Source organism: Camelus ferus, chromosome X (genome assembly GCF_009834535.1).
Source record: "Camelus ferus isolate YT-003-E chromosome X, BCGSAC_Cfer_1.0, whole genome shotgun sequence".
In the NCBI taxonomy this organism is placed as follows: domain Eukaryota; kingdom Metazoa; phylum Chordata; class Mammalia; order Artiodactyla; family Camelidae; genus Camelus; species Camelus ferus.
Window position 1 is genome coordinate 66,395,072 of NC_045732.1, and position 16,009 is coordinate 66,411,080.

General features: G+C 38.2%; 1 protein-coding gene across 1 annotated transcript; it reads left to right on the forward strand.

Moving 5' to 3' along the window:
* The first annotated feature begins 6,801 nt into the window (after positions 1 to 6,801).
* TCEAL9 (transcription elongation factor A like 9) lies at positions 6,802 to 8,735 on the forward strand. Its single transcript, XM_014566562.2, has 3 exons — positions 6,802 to 6,955; positions 7,451 to 7,524; positions 7,907 to 8,735. The coding sequence occupies exon 3, from the start codon at positions 7,986 to 7,988 to the stop codon at positions 8,280 to 8,282; it is 297 nt and encodes a 98-aa protein (XP_014422048.1). The 5' UTR covers positions 6,802 to 6,955; positions 7,451 to 7,524; positions 7,907 to 7,985; the 3' UTR covers positions 8,283 to 8,735.
* Positions 8,736 to 16,009: the final 7,274 nt, after the last annotated feature.

Below are 16,009 nucleotides of genomic sequence, written 5' to 3' on the forward strand. Positions count from 1 at the left end.
AAATGAGGGCATAATGAGCAAAAGGTTACATCAGACACTGGAAATTCCTGCCTTTTCTCATCTTTCTTTGTTGGTCGCCAAGCCACTCATCACCCCAAAAGGTGTGACCCCTTATCATCCCAAAGTTTCCTGCTTTTCCCTCTCTGCCCAGGGACTCCTGGTGCCCACATGACATATGGTTTTCTGTGTTTGGCTTGTGCCCCTCCTTTCTGCCCAATTCCTGCCATTTGGTCTGTGCCCCGTTTCTCTGCTCATATCTAGCTATCTGCCTGCTCTAACACCTCCATATCCTCAGGGGGATTGGTTCCAGGATCCCTCACTGATACCAAAATCTTCAGATGCTCAAGTCCCTTACATAAAATGGTGTAGCATTTTCATATAACCTTTCACACATCCTCCTGTATACTTTAAATAATCTCTAGATTACTTACAATACTTAATACAATGTACATGCTGTAGACCTTATGTAAATGGTTGCCAGCACACCCTCAGAAAAGTCAAGTTTTGTTTTTTAGAAACTTCTGGAATTAGTTTTTTTGAATATTTTTGGTCCACAGTTGGGTGAATCTGCCAATGTGAAATCCATGGATATGGAATGCTGACTGTATGTGCTCTCTCTCTCTCTCTCTCTCTATATATATATACACATATATATGTATTTGTATTACATATGGGTGACAACAGTGAGTAAAATGGGTTATCTTAAAATGTGTATTTCATTGTTCTGTGTATGTAATTCAAGTGAACTGCAGAAAATTTTGAAAATATTATAGACATGAAAATTTTTAGAAACCCAAACTCCCATAAAACATCTAGGTACTTATAAGTTTAAATACTTTTATATGATTTTCCCCCACTAACATTACAGCTTATGTTAATATGCTGTAAACTAGAGATCTAAATATGTCAGAGGTAAATTTGACTAGGTGGGATTTCACTTTATATGCTGACTTTAGAATATAGCCCCCACTTAAGATGTAACTCCACAGCACTAACACATCCAATCAGGAATGATAATTGAGAAGAAAGGTCTGAAAGACACATATATATGTAGGTTGACGACACCTAGAAAGTGCCTAATTAGTATCTGTTGAATGAACAAATGGATGAAATGTATGTTTGAGAGTCATGAAATAAATGAAGTTGATTGTAGATTTTGAGGATTTTCTTTCCTTCTATATGTATTTTTAATTATAACTAGGATAATTTGCACAGTGTTTATAACCTGCTTTTAAATAGTAATCACTGCCTTTATTTGCAAAAGCAAAACATTTTCACTGAAAAAACGTCAAGGAACTGTAGATAAATGTCATTTGTCAAGCAAAGCCAGAAATACAATCCTTTCTTGTTTTATTTATATATATATATATATATATATAAATATATATATATATAGCGTTGAATTGATAACTATTTTATAATATGCTTAAAATATCATATTATTGCCAACAATATTACTTTTCCTAGCAAGAAATTTTCCTAGAAGAAAAGATCTCTCATTGGCTAAAATTTGGAAAGAATTACCTCCTGTCCCATGTATGATTAGTACTACAGATTGACTCAAACTTGGATTGGAAGGAGGCATTGTCAGAGCATGGGGAGGAGAGCCTTGTTTTAATGGATACTAGTCACTAACGGGGCAAGGGAAGCAAATGTGAGGTATTCAACCACAAGGACCCCATACCTCCAACAGGAAGTCGAGGCCTTGAATCAATCCTGCTCAGCTACAGAGAAATATATATGTGAAATATGTGTCATAAAAAAAGATCATACAGTTTGCAGACTATTCTTTATTGTAGAAGTTATGCATACCCACTGAGAAAATATGGAAGAATCTATAAAGAAGTATATAAAAGAATATGTAAATCAACCATAAATGCACCAAACACCCAATCATACCTACTTTTAATATTTGGATGTATAATATAAATATCTACTCATATATATTATTTTTAATGGGACCTTCTGCAGGTTACCATTTGTAACTTGCTTTTTTCATCTACCAATATATTATAAAAACACTTTCATTTCAATAAACATATGAATATCTTTTATTTGTCAGCTATTTTATTTCTCCTGCATATTTTCAAAGTTTTAGTTCAATCATTTTTTCTGAATGTTATTAATTAAAGATAAATTTTAAATACATTAATGCAACATTTAGAAAGTAAAAGTTCTCTTTATATTGAATACTCATTTCAAATACAACCTATGGGAATAGTTTAGTATATAATCATTCAAATTTCTAATAGGATAGAGAAGTACAGTCAGATGCTACAATAACTTGACACTGGAGATAACATGTTTGGTGATGGGCATGGGGAGAGGGGAAAACGTATGGATGATGTTTAAGCTCGGGTGCTGAGTAAACAACTGTTATGAGGTGGCATCGAAACACAGCTGAGTCTCCAATGGATTTGGGTTGTGCAGTGAGCTAACCAAATAGGCTCACATCAGTAATTCCATCCATCTCTCAATAATACAACCCGGAATTTTACAGGAATGAGTTTTGTAGATCGTATTAATCACGCTATGGTAGAATTTCATTATATACTATGTTTTAAATACACAAAAATAAATATATGTATGCTGTGACAAAAATGTACTACCACATGTGTTAACTGTCAATTTGCCTTCTTTCTTAACAATATATGTTGGACATTTTTTCATCTGAGTAAATATAACTCCACATTAGTATTTTCTCATCACTGCATAGTATTGCATTATTCAATGCTCAAATCTTTCTTAAACCAATCCCCTTTTAAGAATATTTAGTTTTTTCTTTTTAAAAAAAAAAATCTATTACCACAACTACTACAATGACCATATTTAGCATGGGAGTATTTCTGTATGATAAATCACTAGAAGAGAAATTGATGTGTTCAAAAGCATGTATATTTTAAGGTTTGATACTGCCAAAGCGACCTCCAGAAATGCAGTATTTTACTCTATTTTTTATTATTTTTTTGCATCTTGCTTGTAATTTTATTTTTTAATTGAGGTGTATATGACATATAACCCATTGCACTAGTTTCAGGTGTACAACAGTGATTCAACATTTGTCTATACTGTGAAATGATCACCACAAAAAGTCTAGTTCACATTTGTATACTATTTTACATTCTCAAAGTGCATGTGAATGCCTGTTTTCCATACCCTCACCAACTCTGAGTATCATCAGTATTTTTCATCTTTTCTAATTGTATAGGTGGAAAATTAACTCTCACTTCTGTTCTCAGTAGATCTCATTTTGAGGGGGGAAGGTATAGCTCAAGTGGTAGAGCACTTAGCATGCATAAGGTCCTGGGCTCAATCCCCAGTAGCTCCTTTAAGAATAAATAAATAAATAAACCTAATTACCTCCCCCCACCAAAAAAAATTTTTCAAAAGAAATAAAAAAACAGATCTTACTTTAATTCTATGATATTGTTGTTACAGAATTAAATTAACTTGTTCCTCATTGTAAGACATTTAATTTCCTTCTTAATTGTTCCTATTATAAAGAATTGTGTTGAATATCCTAACAGTCATTTTCCACTTCTAAATGGTACATACCATTGGTGCACTTTGAATTGTTTTAACAGAATTACAAAGTTTACTTTCTCTAACCTGTAGCAAAATCATCTGGGAGAATCGTTGGTTTATGAGAGAATGTGTGCACACATGTGTGAATTGTAGGTGCAATGTGTACATGCTTGGCTGCACATCTGCTATTTCCTAGAACAATTCTCTTTCCTTCATTGCTGCTTTTCACCTGTGGCTTCTCTTTGTATATTTAGGTCCTAGTGAAAGAACTGATGCCAGGAATTCAGGTCTACAAATAAACCGTGTGGTCGTAAATCATTGTAACTACTGTTAAATATTTTCTCAGGGTGAATACCCAAGAATGGATTTACAAGCTCAAAAGGGAATGCATATTTTAAATACTTTGCAGTTGCCTAAGTACTATCCAGAAAGGTTGACCAATTCACATTCCATAACCTGGAAACAAGTGAGAAAGTCCTTGGGGGTAGCGCAGAGCATGTCAAAAAGTGTTTGCCCTGAACCTGCTTTCAGACAATAGCCACGTCAATAGACATAAACACCAGTAAGGAGGAGCAAGTGGACTTGACCCACCAGGGCAACAGGAGACAGGCCAGGTAATGGTAAGGAAGACACAGGGCCTAGTGTCAGTCAGACTGGTCTCCTCTTTCCTTCCCACCCTCCATCTAGGTCCTGCCCACCTTCTGAAGCCCAAGTCAAGGTCTTTTACTTCCATGAGGCTTCCTCTGATTACATCAGGCTAACTGGCGTTTGCCTCCTCTGAGCTCCCGTTGGCCTGGCAGTCCACCCTTTCCTTTAGCTCTTTCTCCAGATGGCCTCATGTGAAAGGGGCCCTTCCTCTCCAGCTAGATCATCTATTCCAATCCTAGGGTAATCCCACAGGGGATGTGGCTCACTCTCAGGAGGATAGACCTGGAGAAGAGGCAGGAACAAGCCTTGGATTGGGGTCCCAGGTTCTTTGCGCAGGGTGTTCTAGGGTCCTGGGAGTCCAGAATGTGGTGCAGAAGGATGGAAGTGAAAGTTCCAAGTCAGCACATCTTCTTGCCTCACTGACCCCTCAGTACCTGAGGAGAGAGCATCCAGAGGACCAAACACTGACCCTTCTAAAAGTGGGGCCTTGGGTGGAGGACTTTTCTGCTCAGATCTAAGGAGATAATGTCTTTGTGCATGGTGCTTAAACCCTCTGTTTAGCTTTTTTTCATATATAAAATGGATATGACAATACCTTCCTTGCAGTTGTTGTTGGTAGTATACAATCAGATAATGGCAGCAGAGCACCTCTCCCTTTTCAGGACCTTCTAAGCATTTCTGGAACCCTTTCCATTAAGTTGGAGAAAAGCAACTGCTATTCAGGATGCTTCAACCTTTTTAAGGACAATGTATTCAAATGTTTTACTAATCACATGCTTCTTTCTATGGTCCTGAGAGCTGGCCCGAGCTCTCCTGTTTTAGAGGTAAAGCCAGGACAGGGAGAGCAACTTACTAAGTGTCCCAGAGTCAGTTCTAGGTCGGGCACTGGGACTAACACCACCTCCTGTCTTTCACACCAGTGTTCTGTCCAGCAGACCCAAATCATTATATCTTGGGTTTTCTGGTGCTCAGATACACATGCTTCCCAGAAGATAGAACACGGTGATAGAAGAGCAAGTGAAATAAAACAACATGGGGTGAGAGTTTTTTTCCTTTCCACATAATCCATTGAGCTCTTTATTCTGCCTCACAAAGGGGCACCAAAACTTATACAAAACAAAAATAAATGTTTATGCCTCTTCCTGTTATTTTTCAAATTTTAACCCTGAGAACTATGTGGTTTTTATTGGCAAATTTGTGACTTTTGTCAAAGACTGAGGGGAAGTTGAAAGGTAGCCAATGTCTGTTGAAAACTTTATATGATCTGAGTGCTTTGAACCAAGTGTTATCCAGAATTCCCAACAGATATGGTGGGGAGCAGGAGAATGGTGGGAGGAGGGTGGTATAGCTCAGTGGTAGAGTGTGTGCTTAGCATGCATGAGGTCTTCAGTTCAATCCCCAGTAACTCCATTAAAAAAAAAAAAAAGAATTCCCAACAGTCAATTCTATGAGGGGTTCGTTATTAGTCCCCTGTCCCAGATGAGGAAACTGGCTCACAGTGTGTACCAGACAACTGAGGATGCTGCAGGCAGCACAGCTTCCTGGCAAATACCACCACCAATACTCTGGCATCAAACATTACTTAGTTTCATTTTGAATCCTTTTCCCCAAATGAAATCCTAATATAATAAGAGCTTGCATTTTTAAAGCACTTACCATATGCCAGGCACTATTCTCAGGACTGTACACCTACTAACTCATTTAACTAATTTTATTTTTTTCTTTTCCGACTATAAAAAGATGTAAGTTCGTTAAACAGAAAACCACAGGCCCAAAACCCAATCTCTGGTGCTAAAGCCTGTGATACCAAACCTAGACTTAATACCTGACCTAACTGCAGTTTCAGCCTCTCCCAGAAATGTAATCTTAAATCAACCAGTCTGGAATTTTCTGGTCAAGCAACAGTAATCTGTCACGTAGGCCCTCTCCATCCCCTAGAGGAAGAAGCAATCTGTATGATAAAACCCTTGCTGATCCCTTCCTCCCCATCCCCCCGCAAAAGGTGTTCTAACATAAAAATAATCCTTTCTTTTATTTCGCTAATAGCTCCCTTGCCCCACTCTCCTAACCTTTCATTTTGCACAGCCCCTGGGAACACCCTTCTAGCTGCTAGATGGATGGGATGCTGCGGGAATTGTCGAATAAAGCCAATTAGAGCTTCACATTTACTCAGTTGAAATTTGTTACTGTTTAAAAATACAAAATACATAAAAGTATTAAGTATAAAATCTAAAACTATATAAAAAAAAAATCTTACTCTTGTCCCAGGCTCGTTTTTTTTTTTTTTTAACAACCTGCTGCCAAATCAACCCTGTTCCACAACAAGCAAGGACCAGATTGCAGATGAAATGGAGGCTGGGGGAGGGGCGATGGATGTAGGTTGAAGTTCTCAGTCCTGGGAGCGGAAGGCAGGAAAAGACAATTCTTGAAAGAAGTAAGAAAGTTTAGCTCCAGAAAAAGATGCAGCCCCTCTCTAGTAATCGGAGAAAGGCAAATAAAAATTTTCCCTCTGGGATAGGCAAAAAAGACGGACAGGGCCAAATGAATAAGGGGGGAGGGGGCAGAGGGCCGGCCCACTTCTGCCGCGCTTTTGGTGGGAGTGGAAATTGAGGACCCGAGCTCACTGGTGACGTAGGTCTCACGTGACCAGGAGTCGACGTGTGCAGAAGTCCTGCTAGTCTGGTCCTGATTCCCGTCTGGGTACCAGCTTCCTTCAACAGCGCAGACGGCGGGGCCCGCGGCTAGGGGAAGGAGAAGGAGTCAGTTTGCTGGAATTTTGCAGGTTGGTGGCAAAATAGCTGCTGCCCAGGGATTTCTAGGGTGGGGGTGGCCAAGAGCAGATACTTGAGGGAGTCCTGGTCTAGTCCATCTCTCCACTTCCCACCTCCAGATCTGCCGGGAATGATAACCCTTGGGAAACGGACTAGGGGGGGTCTCGGGAAAAGGACAAGGACACCTGGGATAGTTTAAAAATAATCATCCTCCGCCACCTCAGACCAATTTCCTAACACCTCCCCTCCCTCCAGCCCCCCACCTCTGTCTTAAAGATAGTTTGGAAATAATCTGCTTTTCCTACTCCCTGTCTGATGGAAAATTCAAGCTATCTGGCATTGTGGAGAGAGGGAGAAATGGGGGAAGAAGAAGGTGGGAAAGTTACCAAAGCCGAGAACCTTAATGGAGAAAAAAGTGTGGGGTGCTGGTCGGCCCACCAAGCGCTCGCCCCACCCCATCCCACTCCTCCTCTCCCCTCCCCCTCCCATTTCCCGTTTGTCCGCAGGTCTGCAGGTCTGTTGTTCATAGCAGTACGCAAGGCTAGAAAAGGCAAGGAAGAAAGTGACCGGATCAGTACAGGTAGGTGAGGGAAATATTAAAAAGACCCCCAGGGTGGAGGTGGGCGAGGGAGGGACTGGGGTTGTCGGCCCCACTGCGCCTCCCCCTTAACCCCTTCTCCCAGCCTACTCTGTCTAGGAAGCTCTTGTGTTATGCCTAGTGCGGGAGAAATGGTTGAGGAGGGCCTTGGAAAAGGCTGGTGGGAGGGACAAGAGAGAGGTGAGGAGGTGGAAAGTGAAGGTAAGAGCGGCAGGCTCAGTGAATCCGATGGCTGATTGAGTTTCCCAGATGGAAAATATTTGATGATACCTCTGAATCAATAAAAGCAAATACTGAGACCTATGTCCGGAGCACTGTTCCATTCACCAAACCTTTGACTTAACGTCTCCTTCTTGTTCCCTAGAAATAATTGTTTTCAAAGAGGAATAAGTGGAGAAACAGTAAGGAAGAGGGAAAGGAAGAAAGGAAGAGAGGCAGACAAGATGAAACCCTGTCAAAAAATGGAAGGAAAACCAGAAGATGAGAGTGAACCAAAGCTTGAGGAAGAGCCAAAGCCTGAGGAAAAGCCAGAGGAGGAGGAAAAAACAGACGGAACTTTTAGAGAAAGGCTGATTCAGTCTCTACAGGAATTTAAAGAAGATATACACAACAGGCATTTAAGCAAGGAAGATATGTTTAGAGAAGTGAATGAAATAGATGAGATAAGGAGAGTAAGAAACAAACTTATCGTGATGCGTTGGAAGGTTAATCGAAACCATCCTTACCCCTATTTAATGTAGTTTACCTTGATTTTTCTTTTTTCTGATGTTAACATTGCTTTTGATTTGCGTCCTCTTGATTTACCTTTGGCCATCTTTCTACTTTTAACTTGTTGCTAATAGTGGCTTTAGATGCGTCTCATTGTTTATTGTATTTCAAACCAATCTACAAATCTCTGCCTTTTCATAGGAGAAATCTACTCACTTGTACAAAAAGAGGTTGCTGAATAGATATAAAATGAAAAAAAGATTACTAAGTAGTATGTGAATATCATATTTTTGAAAGGGGAGAGTACATTTGTATATTACATATATGCACAGAAGAACATGTGAAGGATGAAAGACAAAAAGTACAATCAGTGGTAGGATTATGAGTGATTTTTTAATTCAGCTTATTTGTATTTTTCCTTATTCCTAGAATGTACACACGTTATTGTTAGAAATAATAAAAATTTTATAACAAAAAAGAAGTAACCAACAGCACTTAGTGTATTTCTAAAGGCATTGGGACACATAATATTTATTGGCAGAATTTTAGAAGCAAATGTAAATTCAAATTACCACCAGACCACTTAGCTAGAAGAATAAATTTTACATCTTCTCTCATCTGTAAAATAGAGATAATGATCTCTTAAGGATCTTGTGGGGACCAAATAAAGCAATGGGTGTGAGCTCTATTTGACAGCTTTTGTCCCCATCTGCCCATGCAGGATCCCAACTCCCAAGAGGTTTTAGATACTTTGGAGGCTGGAGAAAGTAGTTCTCACCTGTGCTTAAGAACAAATTCAGGCAACTTTTAGGTGGGTACCACCCTTGTGTTTTCTCTCCTGCTGTGCCTGCCCAACCCTCCATCCTCTTCCCCTTAATATAACCATGTATATTGGGTATATATGTCCCTCCATCCAGGTCCTGTACCTCTCAGGCACCTAACATTGCTGATATGCTAGAAATCTCTAATGAAGCTCAACATGTTTCTTTTGGGCCCCCCTACAATGGGCTGACCGCCCCCCTACCAGACTGACCTCTACAGAAGTGGGGAAAATGCCCATCTCTTCAATTTAGGCTATGCAGGGCCACTTGGGCCATGATATCTTATAGATACTTTAGCAACTTTGGGATTTTAATCAGAGATCCATTCTTCCCCTTAAGACTCAGACACAGTGGGTCTGTTTGGGGGTTGGATCAGAAGACAAGTCTGAGTAACAGACACTATGCTTTAGTCAGAATTGATTCTCTGAGTCTAAAGATTGGTTTTACCTTCTGTCTCTTATTTCCTTAGGGTGAGTGATCTCCCAAAAGACTGGTGGCAGGCCCTCCTCACCAGTTCAAAAGATACCCCTAGACTGTAAATTTTAAAGGGAGTTTCAGGTCAGATTTGGGAGATATATCCATTCTTACCTGGAAACATGGAAGTGCTGTGTAAGACTTACTGTTCATCTATATTTATATCCAAATCTTCATAACTATGTATGTTTCTGTATGTGTATATGTGGCCGACAGCTGTGCCAGTTGTGTCTTATTTTTCCTCTGTGATGCTCTTTTTGGGACAATCTCCAGACTATTCAGGGTTATGGCAGCCTGATGGATGCTGGTCAGGCTGGATTCTGGCTGAAGCGAGATGAGGGTCCAGAGACTCCCTGTGCCAGTTTTATGGGACGGGATGAGTCCAGCCCCCTGGCCATCTGAGGCGTGGAGCTGGGGCAGGACGTGGAAGGTCTCCCCTCCCAGGCACACCTCTCTTCAGGGTGGTCTGACTTTGTTGTCTCTGCTCCAGCCTGCAGCAGACACCAGACTCTTCTAGGCTGATGGCTGGACTGTCCTGGCCATACATACCTGGAGGACAATGACTGTCCCATTGCGGGTCAGAGCACTAGACTCCCTTTCCTCCTTTTTTCCTTCACAAAAGGACTTGATGGGAACTTTTAAAAGGGAAGAATATAAGACTTCAAAATTCACTAACTAAAAATATTGGTTGTGATACTCTTTGTCCCAGCCACGACTACTCTGGATGTAATCAGGTAACTTGGGAATAAAGTAGAAGGGCCTGGTGGTAAGTGGAGATGATTTTAGATAGTCCACAAATATTTTAAGTTGTAATACCCATGTGTTTATTTTAATATGTGTTAAATGAATACTCTCTTTAACACAAAAGATGATAGTTTAGATTTAAGGTGGTGTTATAAAGTTTCTTTTTCAAAAAAGTACCCATATTTCCTTTTCAAAAAGTATTCAAATTTAATGAGTCAGTTGGAAGACAAACATGAAGTAGAATATAATATTTATAGCAAAGGTGGTACATAGTGATATGGCAGAAATCATTCTAGTGGGAAACATTGCCCTAGCATAATTGATCTAGGGATAATGTCATGAAACACCTGTCATACAGTCTGAGATTTTACCCTACTTACAAATTAACAAGTTAACCTGCTACTGTTAAACTCATGCTATGGCAGGAGACATCAGAATCCTGGGTCAGAAACGAAGGACATTATTACTCATGGCAAAAGCAGTAACCACAACTTCATATTGGTTTGTACAGTTCCTCATGATCCTTAAGTCCCATAGGGTGACACAGCCCACTATGGGTGTGTTATATCCAGTGTACTGTATTCTAGGGAAGATACTCTGAGTTTGGAGAATTCACTCATGAGCAGAAGCAAGCCTGCTCTGTGTCCAGGAAAAGACGTTACCTCATCCCTCAAAGTTGCTTGCTGCAGACACAGCCCTCAGAAATGGCCTGTCTATGTGAAGAGTGGTCAGGGCCCTACCTTCTTGGTATACCCAGAAAGAATGTGCAGGGATGCTCAGAGCCCAAGGTAGATTGCCTCTCCCAGTAGTAACAGTTTTTTTCCGGGCAATAAATCTTAATGTGCATGGCAAGCCTTTCCTAAAGGCTCAAAATCACAAATTTTGATTTTATAATTAAAATTTAAATAAAGTTGATAATGCATTATACTGTAGAGTGTAAATGGAATTTGTAACTCTGTCTAGTTTTTACTTAAATACATAAAATTTGGAAGGGGGGAAGGATATAGCTCAAGAGGCAGAGTGCATGCTTAGCATGCACAAAGTTCTGGGTTCAATCCCCAGTGCCTCCTCTAAAAATAAATAAATAAACCTAATCACCCCCCCAAACTAAATACATAGGATTTTGAATGAATCCTAATTAACTGAATGAAAAGAACATCAACTAAGAACATAAAAGTAAATAATCTATGAGGAACTTTGAAGTTACAGTAAGACATAGCTACCATGACACACAAAGTTAAAGAAGTAGAGGAGCAAAACCAGTGGATTTATCAGGATGCTAAGGACAGGAGTAATCTTATGTAAAATTTTTCACTGAGAAACTGCCAGGAGTGTGTGCACGTTTGAAAGTCAGCCCCAGATCCCATACACGTGTAATCACCACTGCCTCTACAAAAGGAAAAGGCAAAAGCTAAGAGAAAGGCTGGTCTGTTGCCTCTATAAGGACAGTTCAAGGTAGAGTAAGGGTTGTGGGAGGGGGGCTTTTCACATATAATGGTATCCAAAAGCAATTATTTGATATTATGACACCAGCGTTTTGTAAGAGCCATTGCAAAAAAAGCTGCATCATTTTCCGGATAATTTAATTGGGTATGGAGCATCTTTTCATGTGCTTATTGGCCATTTGTACATCTTACTTTGAGAAATGTCTATTCAAATATTTTGCCTAAACAATCCCTTAATATTTTCACTACAGTGTAGGTAAAAAATCTGTTTAAAAGAATGAGGTAGATCCATATGTACTACATATTCATCAGTAAAAGAAAAATGAAGGACAGTATTACACACACACACACACACACACACAAATATTAAGATGAAGCCCTTTAGCTCACAAAGGGGAGGGATTGTGTCTTTTAAAGTGACATTTTGATATCTGATGAGGCTTCCTGCCATCTGGTTGTTTAAGAAATAATTATTTTTTTAAAAAATTCTCCTAATACGTAATTTTATTATCCTTGAATTGCAACTGTCAAAAAAGTTTCTTGGACTTATGCAGAGCCCTTCTTCCCTTCCATGAGCTCTGAGTCTTTTTCCAGATGTTATGTCATTAACCTACTATTTAATTGAAAAGGAAGTAAGGCTTAGAGAGATTAAGTGTCTTGGCCAAGGTCACCCAGCTATTAAATGGCATGCCTGCCTAAGGTCAAAGCCCCTTGCTTCTAATCTCTGCTCTGCAACAGTTGGTATATAATAAATAGTAACAACAACAACCAACAACCATTTGTGCTAAATGGACTCCTATCAATTCCTTAAAGCTCCATGCCCTTTCAAGTCCTGATCTTTGTTCCCACAGTTTTCCCTACCTGAAACATTCTCTTAACCACTCCTTACCCACGTAGCCTAGATAACTTCTACTCATTTATCCCAGAATTAATGTTACTTCTTTTTTTAAAAATAGCTTTTTTGAGATATAATTCACCTACCATACAATTTACCCACCTAAAGTGTTCCATTCAGTGGTTTTTAGTTTATTCACAGTTATGTGCAACTATCACCACAGTCAATTTTAGAACATTTTCAAGTCAAAAAGAAACACCATACATTAGCTATGACCCCTCCCCCATGCCTCTATCCCTCCAGCCCTAAGTAAATACTAATCTACTTTCTGTCTCTACAGATTTCCTTATCTGTAACATTTCGTAAGAATGTGCTCATATAAAATGTGGTCTTTTGTGACTACCTTCTTAGCATATGTTTTCAAGGTTCAACCATTGTGTAGCATGTATTTCTTCATTTCCTTTTATGGCTGAACGATATTCTATTGTATGGATATGCTGCATTTTGTTTATCCATTAATCCATTGATGGATATTTGGGCTGTTTTCATCTTTTGCTTATTATGAATAATGCTACTATGAACATTTGTGTACAGGTTTTGTGAGGACATATGTTCTTATTTCTCTTAGGTAGATATCTAGGAATTGAATTGCTGGGTCACAGGGTAACTCTATGCTTAATTGTTTCAGGAACTACTATACTGTTTTCTAAACTGACTGACTTTTATACCTTCCCACCAGCAGGGTATAAGTTTTCCAATTTCCCCATATTCTTGACAACACTTTTTATTCTCTGACTTTTTGACTGTAGCCATATTAAGAGGGGTGAAGTGATATTGTGGTTTTGATTTGCATTTCTCTGATGGTTGATACTGAGCATCTCTTCATATGCTTAATGGCCACTTGTATATTTTACTTGGAGAAACGTCTATTCAAATCCTTTGCCCATTTTTTAGTTAGGATATTTGCCTTTTTATTATTGAGTTGTTAGATTTTTTATATATTATGGATACAAGTCTCTAATGAGATACATGATTTGTACATATTTTGTCCCATTCTGTAGGTTATCTTTTCACTTTTCTGACAGTATACTTTGACATCCAAATCATTTTAGTTTTGATGAAGTTCAATGTATTTTTTCTTTTGCTGCTCATGATTTTGGCATCATGTCTACGACTCTTTTGCCATATCCAAAGTCATGAAGATTTTATCCCTGTTTTTTCCTCTAAGAGTTGTATCATTTTAGCTCTTAGATTTAGGTCTCTGATCTCTTTCCAGTTAATTTTTTTTGTATATGGTGTGAGGTAAATGTCTCATTTCATTAGTTTACAAGTGGCTGTCTAGTTGTTCCAGAACTACATGTGAAAGGACTACTTTTTTCCCCATTGAATGGTCTTGGCACCTTTGTGGAAATCAGCTGACACATGGTTTTATTTCTGAACTCTCAATTCAGTCCTATTGACCTATATGTCTATCATGTGCCAGTATCATACTTTCTTGATTGCCATTGCTTTGAAGCAATTTTGAAATCAGGAAATATGAGTCCTCCTACATTATTCTTTTCAAAGATCATTTTGGCTATTTAGGGTCCCTTGCAATGCACACAAATTTTATTTACATCCCCACCCTCACATATGAATTTTAGAATCAGCTTATCAATTTCTACAAAGAAATCAGCCAAGATTCTGAAAGGGATTGCACTGAATCTGTAGATCAATTTGGGAAGTATTGCCATTTTAACAACGTTAAAATTTTCAGTTCATACACATGGGATCTTTCTCCCATTTAATTGCATCTTCTTTCATTTCTTTCAATAATGGTTTGCAGTTTTCAGAGTATAAGTTTTGTACTTCCGTTATAAAATTTATTTCTAAACATTTTGTTCTTTTTGATACTATTATAAATAGAATTGTTTTTTAATTTCTTTTTCAGATTGTTCATTGCAAGTGTAGAGAAATACAACTGATATTTGTATATTGATCTTGTATCCTGCAACCATGCTGAAGTTGTTTGTTAGTTCTATTAGTTTATCAGTGGATTCCATAAGACTTCCTATATATAAGATCAAATCATCTGTAGAGATAGTTCTACTTATTATTTTCTGATATGGATGCCTTTTATTTCTTTTCCTAGCCTAATTGTCCTGGCTAGAGCATCCAGTGTAATGTTGAATAAAAATGGTGAGCGCACACATCTTTGTCTTGTTCCTGTTACTAGGGGCAAAGCATCCAGTGTTTTAACATTAAGTATAATGTCAGCTGAGGGTTTTCTGTAATACCTTTTATTACACTGAGGAGTTCCTGGTTTGGGGATGTTAAAGCAACCTTGCATTCTGGGATGAATCCCACTTGGTCATGATGTATAATTGTTTTTTATATGTTGCTAGATTTGTTTTCTTAGTATTTTATTGGGGATTTTTGCAACCATATTCATAAGAGATACTGGTCTTTTTTTTTTCTTATATCTTTGTCTGGTTTTGGTATCAGGACAATACTGGTCTCATAAAATAAGAGGAGAAGTGTTCTGTCCTTTTCTATTTTTTTGGAAGAATTCTTGAAGGATTCTTGAAATATTTGATAGAATTCAGCAGTAAAGCTATGTGGCCTAGAGTTTTCTTTCTAGGTAGTTATAGGTCTATTCAGATTGTTTATTTCTGAGATGGTATTGATAGTTTATGTTTTTCTAGGAATTTGTCCATTTCATCTGTTATCTAATATAATGGCATGCAATATTTCATGCTATTTCATTTATAATCCTTTTTCATATCCATAAGGTCAGTTATATTGGCCCCTCTTTCATTTCTGATTCTAGTAACTTGACACACCTCCCTCTCTCTCCCTCTCTCTCCCTCCCTCTTCTTCTCTTTCTCTTCCTCTCTCTCTCTCAAATCAACCTAGCTAAAACTTTGTCAATATTATTGATCTTTTCAAAAAACCAGCTTTGGTTTCACTAATTTTCTCTATTCTTTTTCCATTCTCCATTTCATTAATTTCTGCTTTAATCATTATTATTTCCTTTCTTCTGCTTGCTTTATTCTTAGTTTACTCCTCGTCCCCAGTGTTTTAAGGTAAAAAGTTAGGATATTGATTTGAGATCTTTCTTCTTTTTTAATGTACGCATTTACAGCTATATATTTTCCTCTAAGAATAAGTTTAGCTTCACCCCCATAGGTTTTGGTATATTGTGTTTCAACATACCAAAGTTCCATGCCATAAGTTCTCATATGCTGTATGTTTTGTTTCATTTTTCATTCTTCTCAAAATATTTTCTGATTTCCATTTTGATTTGTTCTTTGATGCATTGGCTATTTAAGAGTGTTTTGCTTAATTTCCAGATATTAATGAGTTTCCTATTTTTTTTGTTACTGATATGAAATTTTATTCCACTGTAGTCAAAGAAGTATCTTATATTATTTCTAATTCTTTAACTTTACTGAGGCTTG

Coding starts and splice junctions, on each gene's coding strand:
- TCEAL9 (XM_014566562.2), top strand. CDS start 7,986: ATGAAACCCTGTCAAAAAATGGAAGGAAAACCAGAAGATGAGAGTGAA.